General features: G+C 38.5%; 1 protein-coding gene across 1 annotated transcript; it reads right to left on the minus strand.

The window, feature by feature from the left end:
* Nucleotides 1-421: 421 nt before the first annotated feature.
* Nucleotides 422-14,268, minus strand: atg14 (autophagy related 14). The gene is made up of 11 exons (XM_022241663.2): nucleotides 13,859-14,268; nucleotides 9,304-9,366; nucleotides 8,700-8,742; nucleotides 8,202-8,283; nucleotides 7,576-7,674; nucleotides 6,892-7,024; nucleotides 6,223-6,413; nucleotides 5,303-5,459; nucleotides 4,545-4,635; nucleotides 4,271-4,356; nucleotides 422-3,202 (listed from the first exon to the last, which is right to left on the minus strand). Exons 1-11 carry the CDS (start codon nucleotides 14,062-14,064, stop codon nucleotides 2,815-2,817), a joined length of 1,539 nt encoding a protein of 512 aa, XP_022097355.2. The 5' UTR covers nucleotides 14,065-14,268; the 3' UTR covers nucleotides 422-2,814.
* Between the last annotated feature and the right edge of the window lie 82 nt (nucleotides 14,269-14,350).

Genomic DNA, 14,350 nt, shown 5'->3' on the forward strand with positions numbered 1-14,350 from the left:
AAAAAGTGAACCTGTACGTTTCTATGCACGCAAATCATTGTAACATGTAGGTTTCCTCTGTGAGATGAATTCACAAACTTGTTCGTGAATATGGAAATCTGTATCATAAAACCAAAAAGACACGAAAAAACCTTTAAATAGTGAAGCAAAACAAAGACTGAAAAGGAGGTTGGTTCAAACACAACAGTGCATTTTCAAACTGAAATGTATAGACTTTTAAACAATTTTTGTGACCTCTGATGGAGAAAAAGCAAAATGATTTAACAGTGGTGGAACTTGAAATAATGGAAGTTCACTTGTGACACACCATGAAAGTACACTAAATCTGGATTGTGCCTAAAGGTTCCATATTAGAAAATGTGAGGATGGCAGTCCAGAGAACAAGAAGTTAGAAGCACTTGACAAAAAACACTTTCATCAGTAAGATTTGTAAACTGCATACACCATTTATTCTACCAGCTGTTCTCATGCCCAACCATTCTTGGATCAATTAAATTATATTCCACTTTACAAATTAAGAACTGTTTGAATAAACATAATTTAAACATGTACAGTTAAGTTATCTACACACATAGTGATGTACTTGTACTTACAACACAAATATGAAAAGTATATTATTCTGTAACTGTTGGAATTTTTTTTATTGCACAGTATATTACATCCTGCAAAATGTTTGTAATTTTGTTCATTTATACAAAAAACATGAAAAATAAACACTCTCACTAAAAACAATCCAGCAAAACAACTTTTGCCATCACCAAACAATGTGCAAAGTTAAGCTTAGTTTATTCCATCCCTTTGTCAATTGTTTGACTGCGTCAGATGCTAGGGCATCCACATGGTTTATTAAGAGGTAACAAGAAACCACACTACTTCCAGTCACTGCAATTAAAAATCTGTCACACGTGAATCATGTGGTCACTGGATAGGGTCAAGGGTGGACCCAGAACCATTATTTTGGGTGGGGGGGACTTGGGACATTTCTTTGTGACCTTTTTATTGCCTTTCTGGGAAGCAGTGCCAATTTTGAGGGCTTTTGACAGGCTTTAAATGATCCTCCTCCAAAAAAGAAAAAAAAAACCTGTCCAAAACCAAAAATTCCAGGGGGAATACCTTTGGAAAAGGTATTCCCAGGGGGAACGCTTTGTCACGGTTTATTTAAATGACTTTTGACCTAGTCTGATGACTGGATGACTTGTGGTGACATCAGGGGACGTACAGAAATCCATGAAACATCAAGAATAGACTTTTGCTCTGGTTGTGAGGCTGATATCTCCCGTTCCACACCAGACGTACATGTGGCAATCAGTACGCATATGCAGTGTGTTGGCCCCAGTAAAGCTAGGGTGCTAGTTTGCTGTGCACAGTGAAACCTCTGTCTGTGGTATAGGCATTATTTGGATGAACAAGATCACATGATCAGTGGCTACGAAAAAATAATCCATACAGAATTACACTAAGTATTTAGACTCCTCTCCAGTCTTTTTATCTATGTGCCCCCCCCCAAAAAATGGAGCCAACACACGTTTACTCCTTCAGACTGTTATTTCAAATACGGCTAATTATAAATATTGTTGTCTGACAATACACAAGTGTCACCAGAGGGCTCTATACAAATGAACATCTTACTTGTAAGACTCAACGCTTCAAAGCATGCCTCCAGCACATGCATTCACAACAAACAACATTCCCTCCGGCTGTCAAGCCAAAACTACCAAAAAAAAAAGGACACCCCATGAAAACCGATCATGCATGCACTGATGACAACTGTAACTGCATTCTCCACACGATGTACATCGAACAGCTTTACTATATCGGCCGTCACACCCTTATATTTCATTTCATTGTTTTCCTTCATAACATTGACCTCATACGGAAAGTGACCACGTTCATTGGTGACAAGGTTATGTAAAGAAATTGACAGGAGCTGACCTTGAACCTGCAACCACCATAACACTGTACCTGGGCTCCACCAATTGTGAATACCGACAGATTACTAGTATTGTCATCTGACGTACATATTGTACTCGGTTTTGGCCTTAGGGCTGAGACACCAAACAACGACATCAACTATTTGGCAGACAGCCAACATAGAGGTGGATGGGTGTCGTCCAATGGTAGAGCATTAACAGAGTTTTCAATTGGTCAAAGGTTCAAGAAATCTTTGTTGCCATCAATTTACCAGGGCCCCCCTAAAGGAATGCCCAATACATGTGAACATGCAAATTTTACACGACCCCATACACTAGTGAACTGCAGTCACCGGTCAGGTAAAAGACACCAATGCTGTTGATGGGTTGATAACTGTAAGCCGACTCTATTAGGGAGAACGTGTCCTGATTGGTCAATATCTGCAGGTCCAGATGCACATGTCTGGAAGAGTTTTCTGACTGGCCAAATCTCCCGATCTTATAATAAGCTGTATAAATATCAAGATTTCAGACTCAGCTTGGAGTTCCCCTCTGGTGATTTCGTTTGCGCAGCCTTTAAGGGCTCCGCACATGAACAAAAGAGGGCGCTTTGTTACATAGCAACAACTTGCCTTTGGGTTGGTGCATCTGGTCAAACTTTTCACTTTCCAGTTGATGCACATTGTTCTGCACAATAAACAGAGGCAGCCAATCTGTTCATGGTTGGATCTCTCTCCACTCTAACTTTGAATAGTTTCTATGAGTGGGTACATAGTGGTTGGCCCAATCTTTCTGTTGGTCTCTGGGGGTGCAGCGGGTGCTTGTGCATGGAGCTCATATGGGTAACATTTTAACCTTTCACACTGCATGAAATCACTGCGGCCCAGGTCAAATCCTGGCCTTGTCACCTGTGACTAGTGGCTGCCCTCCACAGTGACACCACGGAGGCAGCGGCTGAGGACATCAGCCCTCCGCCCCCGCCCCCTACTGGGGGCGAACCCTCCGTCACGGTCCCCAGAAGCTCCGACCCACTACCATCTGAGCCTTCCTGTTGAAATGAGGCCACAGACTCGGGCAGGGGACTGGTGATTGCTGTACTTGGGTTGCCAGGGAGGGCGGGCACCTGAGAATCTAGCACGTTCTCCCAGTCCAGGTCGCCTGACGTGTCACTGTCCTCGTCCACGAGGTGCGATAACGGTTCGCTGGCACTCTCCGACTCACTCGTCAGGCTGGTGTGGGACGTCCTAGGCACAGACAGCAGCAGGTCTGCATGTACATCAATAGGACCATTCCTAAATTTGAGACAGACATTTTAATGGATTAAAAATCGTATTCTCATTTATAATAATAGTGTTGTAGTAGGTTCACCACAAATCCTCTCAAAATTCCCTTCATAAGTCCTTTCGCAAGACCAGTCGTTACAAAAAGAACAGGCTGAACAGTGACAAAGAAGTATTCTTTCACAATTCATTTGAATAGCTTGTGACTTGGTTTCAGACTTGATGACTTGTAATGGACTTGTAGGAACATATGACGGACTTGACTGTAACACTGTTAATAATATAATAATGTACATCTTCATATGAAACCTGTATATTCAAAACTGAGAGGTCTTAAAACAACTTAAGTCTTAGTCTTTTGTGCAAATACTGGTACCAGTATATTATAGAGTACCGAGGTGTGACGTCACTGTGAACCAGAAAGTGCAATACAAACAAATGGAGTACACGCGCACGTGTGTTGGTTCACGCGCTGGTTCTCGCGCTGGTTCTCGCGCTGATGCCTTTTACACACTAATTGTGCGCGTGACGTATTCACTTTGGTACTTTATAAAAGTACAATTTTCACATTATGCGAATTCATGCCCATTATCACAAACTGATTACTCACATTGTGGCATCTTGTTTTGCAAGCCCATTCCAATATAACAACCTCTATACTACAGATCTAACCCCACAGAATTGATCCGGAGGTTTGGTGAACTTTGAAAGACTGAGGGCAGTATGGCACAGACATCACCATCCCTTTAAACAAGGCTTGGTGTTCCTTGAGAGTCAAAGTATAATGGATGTTACCATTGGTTTCCAACAAATTGGAGGACATCGGAAGATTGAGGAAAGCTCCTAACCAACATGCAATAGATGTTGGGTTTTAGCACACAGTTCACTGCAAAACACTGATATATGACAAGAGAATATTTGACCTCCCTGTAACCAAATTGGTCCTCACTGTGACACTGGGCTCTGGATACACGTATATATTACTAAATTCCAGTTTCAATTTGGAATGGAATATCACCTTTTGGAATTAGGTATTTGGAAAAATCACAACTTCTCTTTTGGTAACAACCGATTACTAACCTGCCAAGGTGAATGTTACTGGGACTCAGAAGAGCCAGCAGATTGCGCACAGTGTAGTGGGGATGTAGGCACTCAACATCTACATTCTGTAACATACAGAAATACTGCAATAATGGTATCAACACTTCAAAATGGCTTCAAGGTACATGCATAAACAAACCTTATCAATGATTAAACCCCCTTGGGCATAATTTTACCGGAGCATATGTATCTTGTTGCTGTAACTGAAACCTTGTGTTGAGGTACAGGTATTGAAAATGTGATGCTGACTAACCTGACTGAAGCAGAGATATAGGACATTAGTATTGAGTTTGTCAACGGCCTTGTAGAAATCATGAGAGCTTAGCTGCTCACCACAAAACACGCTGCAATCGCAAAACAGAATTCAAAACATCAAAAACAGGTCAATCAGTTAGAAGCTATAAGTCTAGAGGTGGATCTATGTACAGTTTCAAGTAAATACTTTAAGGTCTGAATTCGAATGAAGTGACTTGTGACAATAGTCAAGTGAATGCAGGTCTTAAGTGCGTACAAGCACATTGCATTGCTACTGCACTGCCATGCAATCTGACCTAGCATTAATGGTGTCTCCTCTGAATTTCAATGATGGTGTGAAACTCTTCCTGCAATTCATCTGCCCTTCTGAGGAGATGCTATTACATTAGTGGCAGCTCATTCAATGAATGCACCTTGCACATGCAGTGTACGGCATTCTGGCAGGCTATGACCATGATGTTGGTTGAGAAGCATTAACAACTGTACATGACTTGTGAGCTAACCTGATACATCAACAGTAATGACTTTTGAATCTGGGCTAAGTGTGATCAGAGACCATTTGCCATCCAATGCTTGATTACGCCTGGTAACCCACAGGTAGGCATAAAATATATCCTGGGTACCATGCAAAATAAGCCAGTAGTTGACAACTGGTCACTGACCGAACTTGACCCTGGTCATCATATGAGAAGGCTCATGGCAAGTCTGTTAAAAGAATATGTGCGACATGTTCCAAAATAAAATCATGACACTGACCCAAAGGGACACTTTTTGGGAAGCACGACGCCGAGGTAGAATGTTAGGACGGACACTAGCTGCGCTGTGTGACACAAGGCACCACCGAGAACTTTGCCAGGATTGTCCAGGTCCAGTTGGGTGTCAGTCCCTTGGTTGGCACTCTCCTTGGCTGCCACTACACAGGGAGAGAAGGAATCATGTAATGAAGACCATGCAAGAACAGTGGAGAGCACTTGGTGACTTACAGGCACAATTAAGACATTCTGGTTTCTTAAATGTGAAGGGCATGGAGCAAGCATGACGGCTTTCTCATCTGACTGCAAGCAACCCTGTAGTTTCTTTCCACAAAATAAAAGCATCTGAAAGGCAGGCTGGCAGACAAGGGTACGTAACACTCGTGATGCTCTGCTGGTTTGCACATGTAAAAGCACGGAATGGGCAAGCCAATTTGTGCCAAAAAAAGAAAAGAAAAGAGGGAACACTTTCAAATCAGAGGACCACACTTGAACTTGTGTCATGACAGAAATGGTGCTTAAACACTAATCACTGGATGAGAATATTTTGCATTTTTACAAAAGAAGTTATAGTTTAGCACAGGCTCTACACAAATGTAAATGTACATCAAGTTATAACAGTCAAGAAGTGAAAAATTCAATTCCGATGATACGCTATGAGGCCAACTGACATTCCCTACTAGAGAGTTGAGCTTTCTGAATTACTGTACTTGAATAATCCACAAGTAAACTACACACAATACAAAGTACTCATTTGTACAACTACTGGTTGTCAACTGTTGTGAAGAAAAAATGCACGATGCAAAAGTGTAACTAATTCAGAGAAAAATCTCTGAAAATCTGTTAATTACAGCTCCTCCATATTGAAACCCCTCCCACCCCTTCTTTTAAGCCTTTAATTTAGAGCCCCCGCCTTGTCTTTACCCCAAGTGCTATATGCAGTGTAGTCTCCGTTGGCAGGTATGCTGACCGCGCTTGGATGTACCAGGCTGTACTGGACTTCGTGGCTGTTCTCTGTCTCGATCCAGCGTCCCTGCACGTAGGCTGTCCGCCTGGCATCTGCTAAATCAGCCACCAGCTGGTCCTCCTCCTCCAGGTGTGTTGGTTTACTGTCTCTGTGGAGGGAAAAATCAAGTTTCTCAAAACTGTCTGTTTTAAAGGTGTTCTGAAAACCATACTTTGGTGGTTGTGGAAAAAGCAACAACACTGTCGTGAGAGCCCAAGCCTCCTTGTTTCGTAACATCCAATTTGTACATCAATCATAAAGTTTCAACAAACTCTTAGTTTTGTTATCACCTAAACTAACACTGGGCTTTTAGGACATACATGTACATGTATGTATAAAGTTTGACTCTTGGGACTCAATATTTGACCATGGTATGGGCATGCAGACTCCAATTTGGAACCAAGGGCTAAGGAAACATTTGGCACTTGCCTCCTCACATTTGGAACTAATCACAGATGCACGTAACACTCAAAACCTAAATTCAGAACTTGGGAATCACCTCACAAACTTACAACTCACAAGATGCGGGCTAAAAACTCACATCTTAAAGTCAGTACTCAAATCTAAGTCTTAGGTCTCACTCTTACCCAGTATGAATCTCGTTGATGGAAAAAATGTAGGTGGTTAGTTGATTCACACTGGTTCTCCTCAACTCGGACAACTTCTTTTCATAGCCATCAAGTTCAGATCGCCGACTGACTAATGCTCCTTTGCCGTTCTCTGTAACACAATAAAAAATGAAAGTCAAAATGAAAATTTCATTCCTTTTCTATTCAAAAAGAACACAAAAAGAAATCCACAGCAATGCTTCTTTTTCAAATATATAATGATGGTCAAATATTCTACTTTGAATTGAATATTCCTTGTTGACTAGATAAGCATATGAATGCAAACAAACTCGCGCTGGAGACTCTCTTTTATATCCTTTTTTGAAAATTACTGTTGAAAATATGATCATGTTTCAAGGGCCTATAACACATTCCATAGACAATCTTAGCTAACTGGGAAATACATGGACACAGTTCAATGAGGTCATTTCAGCATAAAGTCAAACATGGTAGCTATCTACATGTATACCCCCCACACATTCACTTGGGGGGGGGGAAGATGTAAACTAGTGGTAAAATGTCTTGCCTAAGGACACAAATGAACAGCTCTGCGGGCTATATACAAATCTCCTAACTTGTAGAACTGCCCATTGGATACTGAGTTCAATGCTTTGGAACAAGAGACAACAGTGCTTCATAGTATTGAGAACTTCTTGCTCCTACCTAGGACCTTTTGGATGCGTTCCAGCTTGGTCATGTGGGTCCTGGCTGTGTTCACTCTGTCTTTAATTCGGCTATTTTGTGACATCTGGGAAGCTTCATCTGCAGAAAAGGATTGAGGAACAGTTGGTCAACTACTGTACCACAACTGAGGTAGCACTCAATGCAATTCCATTTAACCTAACTTTTAAAGAACGATTTGTAAGAAAAAAGAAAACATTATCATAGGGCCAACTAACAGCTCCGACTTCAAGAAAATATCAACGCAAGAAATATTTATGCACATGCGAGGGCAAACACTTTGTGAAACTTTTCTGGTGCTGTAAAGTAGAATTCTTTTTCAAACTATTCATCAGCAGCTTTATGAAAAGGGCCCCGCACTGCGAGAAGTATGACAAATTGTCACATTTAAACAAATGAACTTTGTACACAAACATCATTTGGTAGAGAATCAGATAAAGATTGCTTTCAAAGACATATCTTACATCAAAAAAGTTGCACCATTTATTGCCACTTGTCACAAAAAAAAGAAATTTCAGCAGTGACTTCTGGTATCTTCTAAAATGGAATTCTAAATACATAGAGAGAACCACAATTTTTGTGACATTCTCAAAGTTGCATCCCCTCACCAGCTTGACATCTCTCTTTGTTCTCCTCCAAAGCCTTCTCCATCAACTCTAACCGGTCCTTCAACATTGAAATCTCCCATTTCTGAGCATGTAACAACACAGTAAAAAGATACGAACATTTCGGCAATACAATAAATTGTGCACACTACCTTATGCAAACAAACTATTCTAATGAAAGTCAAGAAAACAATGCTGCACATTAATACCATTCCTATTCTGTTTTTTCAAAACATTTCAATGAATGTGATCTTTTCCTAGCAGTTTTGGTTTTGACAGATTACTTTCTGTTCCCCCCAAGAAATCCTCTCTATGCTTCATAATTCCCCCATTCCTACACGTACAACATAAAAGTTTAAATAAAATAACTCAGCAAAATGACATACATGTATGACGGTCAAAATTGTCACAAAAGTTGAGATATCTTCCTGAATGTAGGTCTTCTCTTATCAGTAGAAGGCTTGGCAGGTTATTTAACCTTTTGGTCTATTTGTAATTTACCTTTGCTGCAGCTGAGACTGCTCTTTCTAACTTCTTGGAAACTCTACAAACCAAACCAAAAGCACTTCTTAGCATATCCCCATCATTCAACAGAACCAATTTATTGATACTATTATTGCAAAACTCTTTCAACAGCAATAGCGGTACATTAATCACTGTTCATTATTGCATGAATGTATACTCCTGAATGTATAAAGGTTTGTGTCAACAAATGATACAGACATGTATTGAACTATGATTACAACAACGATTTTATTCAGAAAGTGAACATACATGTATCTGCATAATTTAGCATGATATCCAAAGCACACATGTACATGTACCAATCCCAACATTGTCAAGCTCAAATTACTACAAAATTGAGGGAATGATTTCAAAACCAACTTCTACTTTAACTTTGTTTCCTAACATTGTTTGGAGGTGGTGAATAACTTGGCCTACATACATGTACTGCAGGACATACATACAGCACATAAAAATTTTGATACAAAAATAATTTTTGAATTAATATCACATTTAGCATCAGTTGCACTTGTCTGGTGAGGTACGTGTAGGGCACAGCCCTCGTATCATCCATAGTTGCAGTCATGTCTTTGAAACATACCTCTCAAAGATGTCTGATCTCTCTTTTCTCAACTGCTGCAGTCGGTTTAACTTGTCAGAAAATCTGCAAAACAATATCAGAATGTGGAACATCACTACCACTCATTACCACCTGTTGGCATTACTTTTTGCTGATCGCCATCATTATGTGTTGAAGTGCATAATCTAAGTTTAAGGGTGATCAGCTGGTAAACTGTAACTTTGATAAGAAATACATGTACATGTATATACGTAATTATGATGTCTGAAGCATGTAAATAAAAGCAGATATGCTGCAATATGATTAATTATGGAATAAAATTTTTTAGTGAATTTTGTTATTTGTTTCTTTGGTTGTCAAGAAATTGCTTTAAGTCTCCATTATAGAAGAGTCCCCTAACGTGGCGCACGCTGACTTTCACTTGACTTTCCTCTCACAGTATTGCCAAACCTTTTCGCGGAAAAACTCAAAATTCAAAACTCATTTGATTAAATACTGGTACTATTAACTTCATGGCATGGTGTTGAACCTTTGTGGACAATTTGAATTTCATGAAATTTCATCCGAAATCCAAAAATGTCCGCATCCAAATTCAGCCGAGTGTCCCCTAACGTGGCACACTGGACAAAATCTCAGAAAATCCCACATAAAAATGTTCAAAATTTGTTAAAGTTGATAGATTTTTGTAAAGCATCATTCCTTCCGCTCATGTACCCATCCACAAGTGTGTCAGGAAAATAATATCATATTTTGGGGCACATTTTAAAAGCTTTGTTAGTGTGTTGGAAAAAAACCGAAAAATTCGGCAAAAACAAAATTTTGTTGGAACTTTGTAGCAGGTTGGCCTACATAAAATCGAGATTTATGAATCATAATAATAGGAGTTTGAGGAAGTTTAATTTTTGAAATTTTGGGTAAAAATATTGCTTCAGTAAGACAAGATGGGCAAAAAATGAAAGTGTGCCACATAAGGAGCTGCACCATGTTAGGGTACATCAACAATAGACCATAACTTAAAGGACCCCTTGACCATGTTGACCAGTTTTCACAAATCAAAGTGCAATCTAACTGTTACTCATCAAGTTAAACAGTAAAATAAATTCAAAAGAAGCACTCACTGTCCAGCCATGGTCCAGCCTAAAGAAAACCTAATAAATATTGTTTGTTCCATGTATACAGTACATACTGTTCAGAAACATGTAAACACGAAGAAGCTAACCCCAAAATATTGATTCTTTGAAACTTTTACTTCATCCCTTAAATCAAAACTTTTCAATCATAGTTTTGAGTGAAACTTGGTTTAACGCTAACTCAAGTATGAGTGAATTGAATATACCCAGGTATACTTTGGTAACTAAAAACAGACAAAATTGAGCTGGAGGTGGTGTTGGATTATATATCCTAAGTAGCCTCCAATATGTTCTGAGGCCTAACCTGAATGCCATTAAGCACTCCAGAATGTATTTTTCTTGAAATTATTACCCCTCATAACCAAAACAACATAATTGTTGGGGTCGTATATAAACCACCAGATGCTAACCTTTGATGATTTCCTAAGCTCACTTAATTTAATCCTCCATAATGCAACTAAAGATAATAAACATGTTTTAATAACTGGTGATTTGAATTTGAATTTAATTACTTCCGACAGAGTTGCCATCCACAGAAATTTCTAGATCTCATTTACTCATTTTCCTGCATACATGTACCTCTTATTGTCAAACCTACTAGGATAACAAGCACATCTGCAACCTTAATTGATGATATAGTCACAAACATACTACCATTATCAAAATCTGGCATTCTAGTGACTGATATACATGTATCTGACCATTTTTAAATATTTACTACTTTCCATTTACGACAAACCGACATAATTCTCATCATTCTTTTACTCGTGATTTTACAGATGAAAATATTGCAAACCTAAAACAAGAACTTAGACTACATGATTGAAGGTCAGTTCTTAACATGCAGGATGTAAATTGTGCCTTGATAACTTCATGGATATTTTCAACGTAGACCTTAATGAGCATATTCCTTTAAAACGGGTTAAATTAAAAGCCAAGAAATCGGTTCCTAAAGTCCCTTGGGTCAACGTCAGTTTATGTAAATCCATTAATCATAAAACAAACTTTATCGCAAGGTTAAGTCTAACCCAACAGAAACTAATCGTGCTAGATATGTACGATATAAAAATGTACTGACTAATGTCCTTCGTAATTCTAAACGTAATTACTATGCCAAACAATTTAATAAAGAAAAGGGAAATATTAAAAATACTTGGAAAATAAATAAACAATGTATTGCATGACCACAATAGTCATCAAACTAAATTAAAAATCGAATCACACGGTGTATCAATCGATTATCCTAAAGACACTGCAAATTATTATAATGATTATTTTTCAAATATTGGTAAGAATCTCTGTGATGAAATCCTGGATAATGACCATAATTTGAATTATTTAACCAATCCTAACACTGATTCTATTTTTTCTCCCCTGTAACTGAAGAGGAGATCATCGAGCTAGTATGTAAACTGTCAAATAAGAAGAGTACGGAATTCGATCAAATTAATTGTACACTGATTAAAGCAGTTATTTGAGATATTACTAAACCATTAACATATATTATGAATCTTTCTATTTCCACAGGTATGGTACCAGATAACATGAAGATTGCTAGAATTACTCCTGTATTCAAGAATGGCAGTGCTACATGTACCTGTGTCAGCAACTACACATGTACATGTACATGTAAATGTATAGACCCATTTCTGTTCTAAATCGTTTTCTAAAATCTTGAAGCAAATTGTTTACATTTGCACTATGCTTTTTTTAGACAAACATAATATATTTTCTGACAACCAGTATGGGTTTGGAGAGAACCACTCCACCTCGCATGCTATTATTCATTTAATCTGTTAATTGATAAGATAACTAGTGACTTACATGTACATGTAGATGCCTCACTTACCACAGTCGGTATTTTCCTGGACCTATCCAAGGCATTTGATACAGTCAACCATGACATTCTTTTATCTAAACTTAACCATTATGGTATCAGGGGAATTGCCTTGGAGTGGTTCAGGAGTTACATGTACATGTACCTTACATTGTGTACAAACCGTAAACAGTATCATGTATGTATACATGTAGATGGTTGTCAATCATCTTTTTGTCAAATCTCCCATGGAGTTCCTCAAGGGTCTATTTTGGGGCCCCTTTTGTTCTCGATTTACATTACGATTTCAGCAAACAAAATGAAAGAAAACTTGTTTTCCTTCATTTTGTTTGCAGATGACAGCAATCTTTTTTACAGTCACAGTGATGCCAGTACACTCTGACAAAGTTAACGAAGAACTAAAAAAGGTTTCTGCATGGATTAAAGCAAACAAATTGACAATCAATCCAAAGAAAACAAATTTTATGCTGTTCAGTAACAAGCCAATTAAATATATCCCTGATATATTTATTGATGATACTAACATCTCAAACATTGAGTGAACTTAATTCCTGGGAGTGTATACTGACGAAGATCTCTCTTGGAAAATACATGTTAACTATACAAGTTCAATTGTATCAATGAATATAGGTATGCTATGCAAGTTAAAAGCATTTTTCCCAGAACATATTCTACTGACTCTATATAATACTCTATTTCTACCATATTTATCATATGGCATACTTGCATGGAGCAACTGTGGAATTAGCCTAATAGATAGAATACTTAAACTTCAAAAAAAGGCACTGCACATTATCAATTCTACATCTTTTCAAAAACATAGTAATCCTTTCTTTTACCAATGTAAAACACTAAAAGTCAGTAATATTTATTCTTTCCAGCTAGGGACCCTCATGCATCAAGTAAATAATACTAATGTACCCAACTACATCAGCTCAATGTTTACAAAAACTAATAAAATACATTACCATTTAACAAAGCAGTGTAGTGAGTTTCATCTCTCTTTGTACACATGAAACTTGCAACTAAAACAGTTAAGCATGAGGGTCCCAAGCTGTGGAACTCATTAGGTTTGTTAAAAGATTTACCCACCTTATCGCTATTCAAACTGAAATATAAGAAATGTTTACTGAATAATTACATGGGAAATGATTGAGCCTTACAGGTTACAGATTACAGGTTTTATTATTTTACTTGTCTATGAATTCAGGTACACATATTTATTATACATTATTTTCTTTGTTAATTGTTATACCAGGTATGTAGATGACTTATATGTAATGTTTTTGTCCTACATGTCCAGTTATGTCTGTATAGGGGCCCCTGCTCGACAAGCTGTGCTTCTTAGTGGTCCCTCACCTTTTGTGTGTGAAATAAAGTGAAGTGAAATGTAACAAAAGTTTGATGACAATTTACCACTCAGTTACGCTGTAGTACATTCAAATGTTGCAAACTCTAGAAGTTTTCAGAAGCCTACTACATGTACACCATGTACATGTAAGGGTGATGCAATGCCAGGGCTAGGCCACAAGGCAGCTTTGTATCACTATCATCCTACACATGTACAGTAATGCACAGAGAGCAAGGAACAGATATACTGTACTATTACCTTTCTGAATTCTTGCCGTTTCCACAGCTGTTGGAATGGACGAAATCACCCTTTTCTACGCACTTCTGACACGTAAACGGCTTCTTGGTCCGTTCACAGAGCGGACAGCGTTCTACAGCAATAAGCAGACCACCAAAAGGAGGGGCGATCGTTGGAAATTCATTCTGCGAGTTTTCTCCTTTTTCTTCGCTGTCAAAAGCGGCCATCCTACGTATGTCACTGCTTTTTTTAAACTGATTACTAAGGCCGTTTTCCAATACTCCACTTCGTCTCCGCCGCGGGCTTCGTGTAGGAAACTAATCCTCGATTGTGGGCCTGAAACGTTCAACTTAGAGTAAAATACTGTACTGCTTGGCTCTTTTACATCTTACTTGATGTTCAATGGCACTATCAGACTTACTATTGCGCTTATAATCTCAAAGTCAGGAAGTAAAAAAAAAAATCAGTTGAAGCCTCAAATGGAGCCCAATCGAGTATTGGAAAACGGCCTTA

This window comes from Acanthaster planci, linkage group LG01 (assembly GCF_054643075.1).
Source record: "Acanthaster planci isolate LZ-2023a linkage group LG01, COTS_SCS, whole genome shotgun sequence".
Lineage (NCBI taxonomy): Eukaryota > Metazoa > Echinodermata > Asteroidea > Valvatida > Acanthasteridae > Acanthaster > Acanthaster planci.

What these genes read in the sequence shown, in the direction of transcription:
- atg14 (XM_022241663.2), bottom strand. Translation starts at nt 14,064, where the DNA reads ATGGCCGCTTTTGACAGCGAAGAAAAAGGAGAAAACTCGCAGAATGAA. An exon ending in ATCAACGAGATTCATACTGG is followed by an intron (nt 6,414 to 6,891) that starts GTAAGAGTGAGA and finishes TTCCCTCCACAG; the next exon opens with AGACAGTAAACCAACACACC. An exon ending in CACTGCATATAGCACTTGGG is followed by an intron (nt 5,460 to 6,222) that starts GTAAAGACAAGG and finishes CTCCCTGTGTAG; the next exon opens with TGGCAGCCAAGGAGAGTGCC.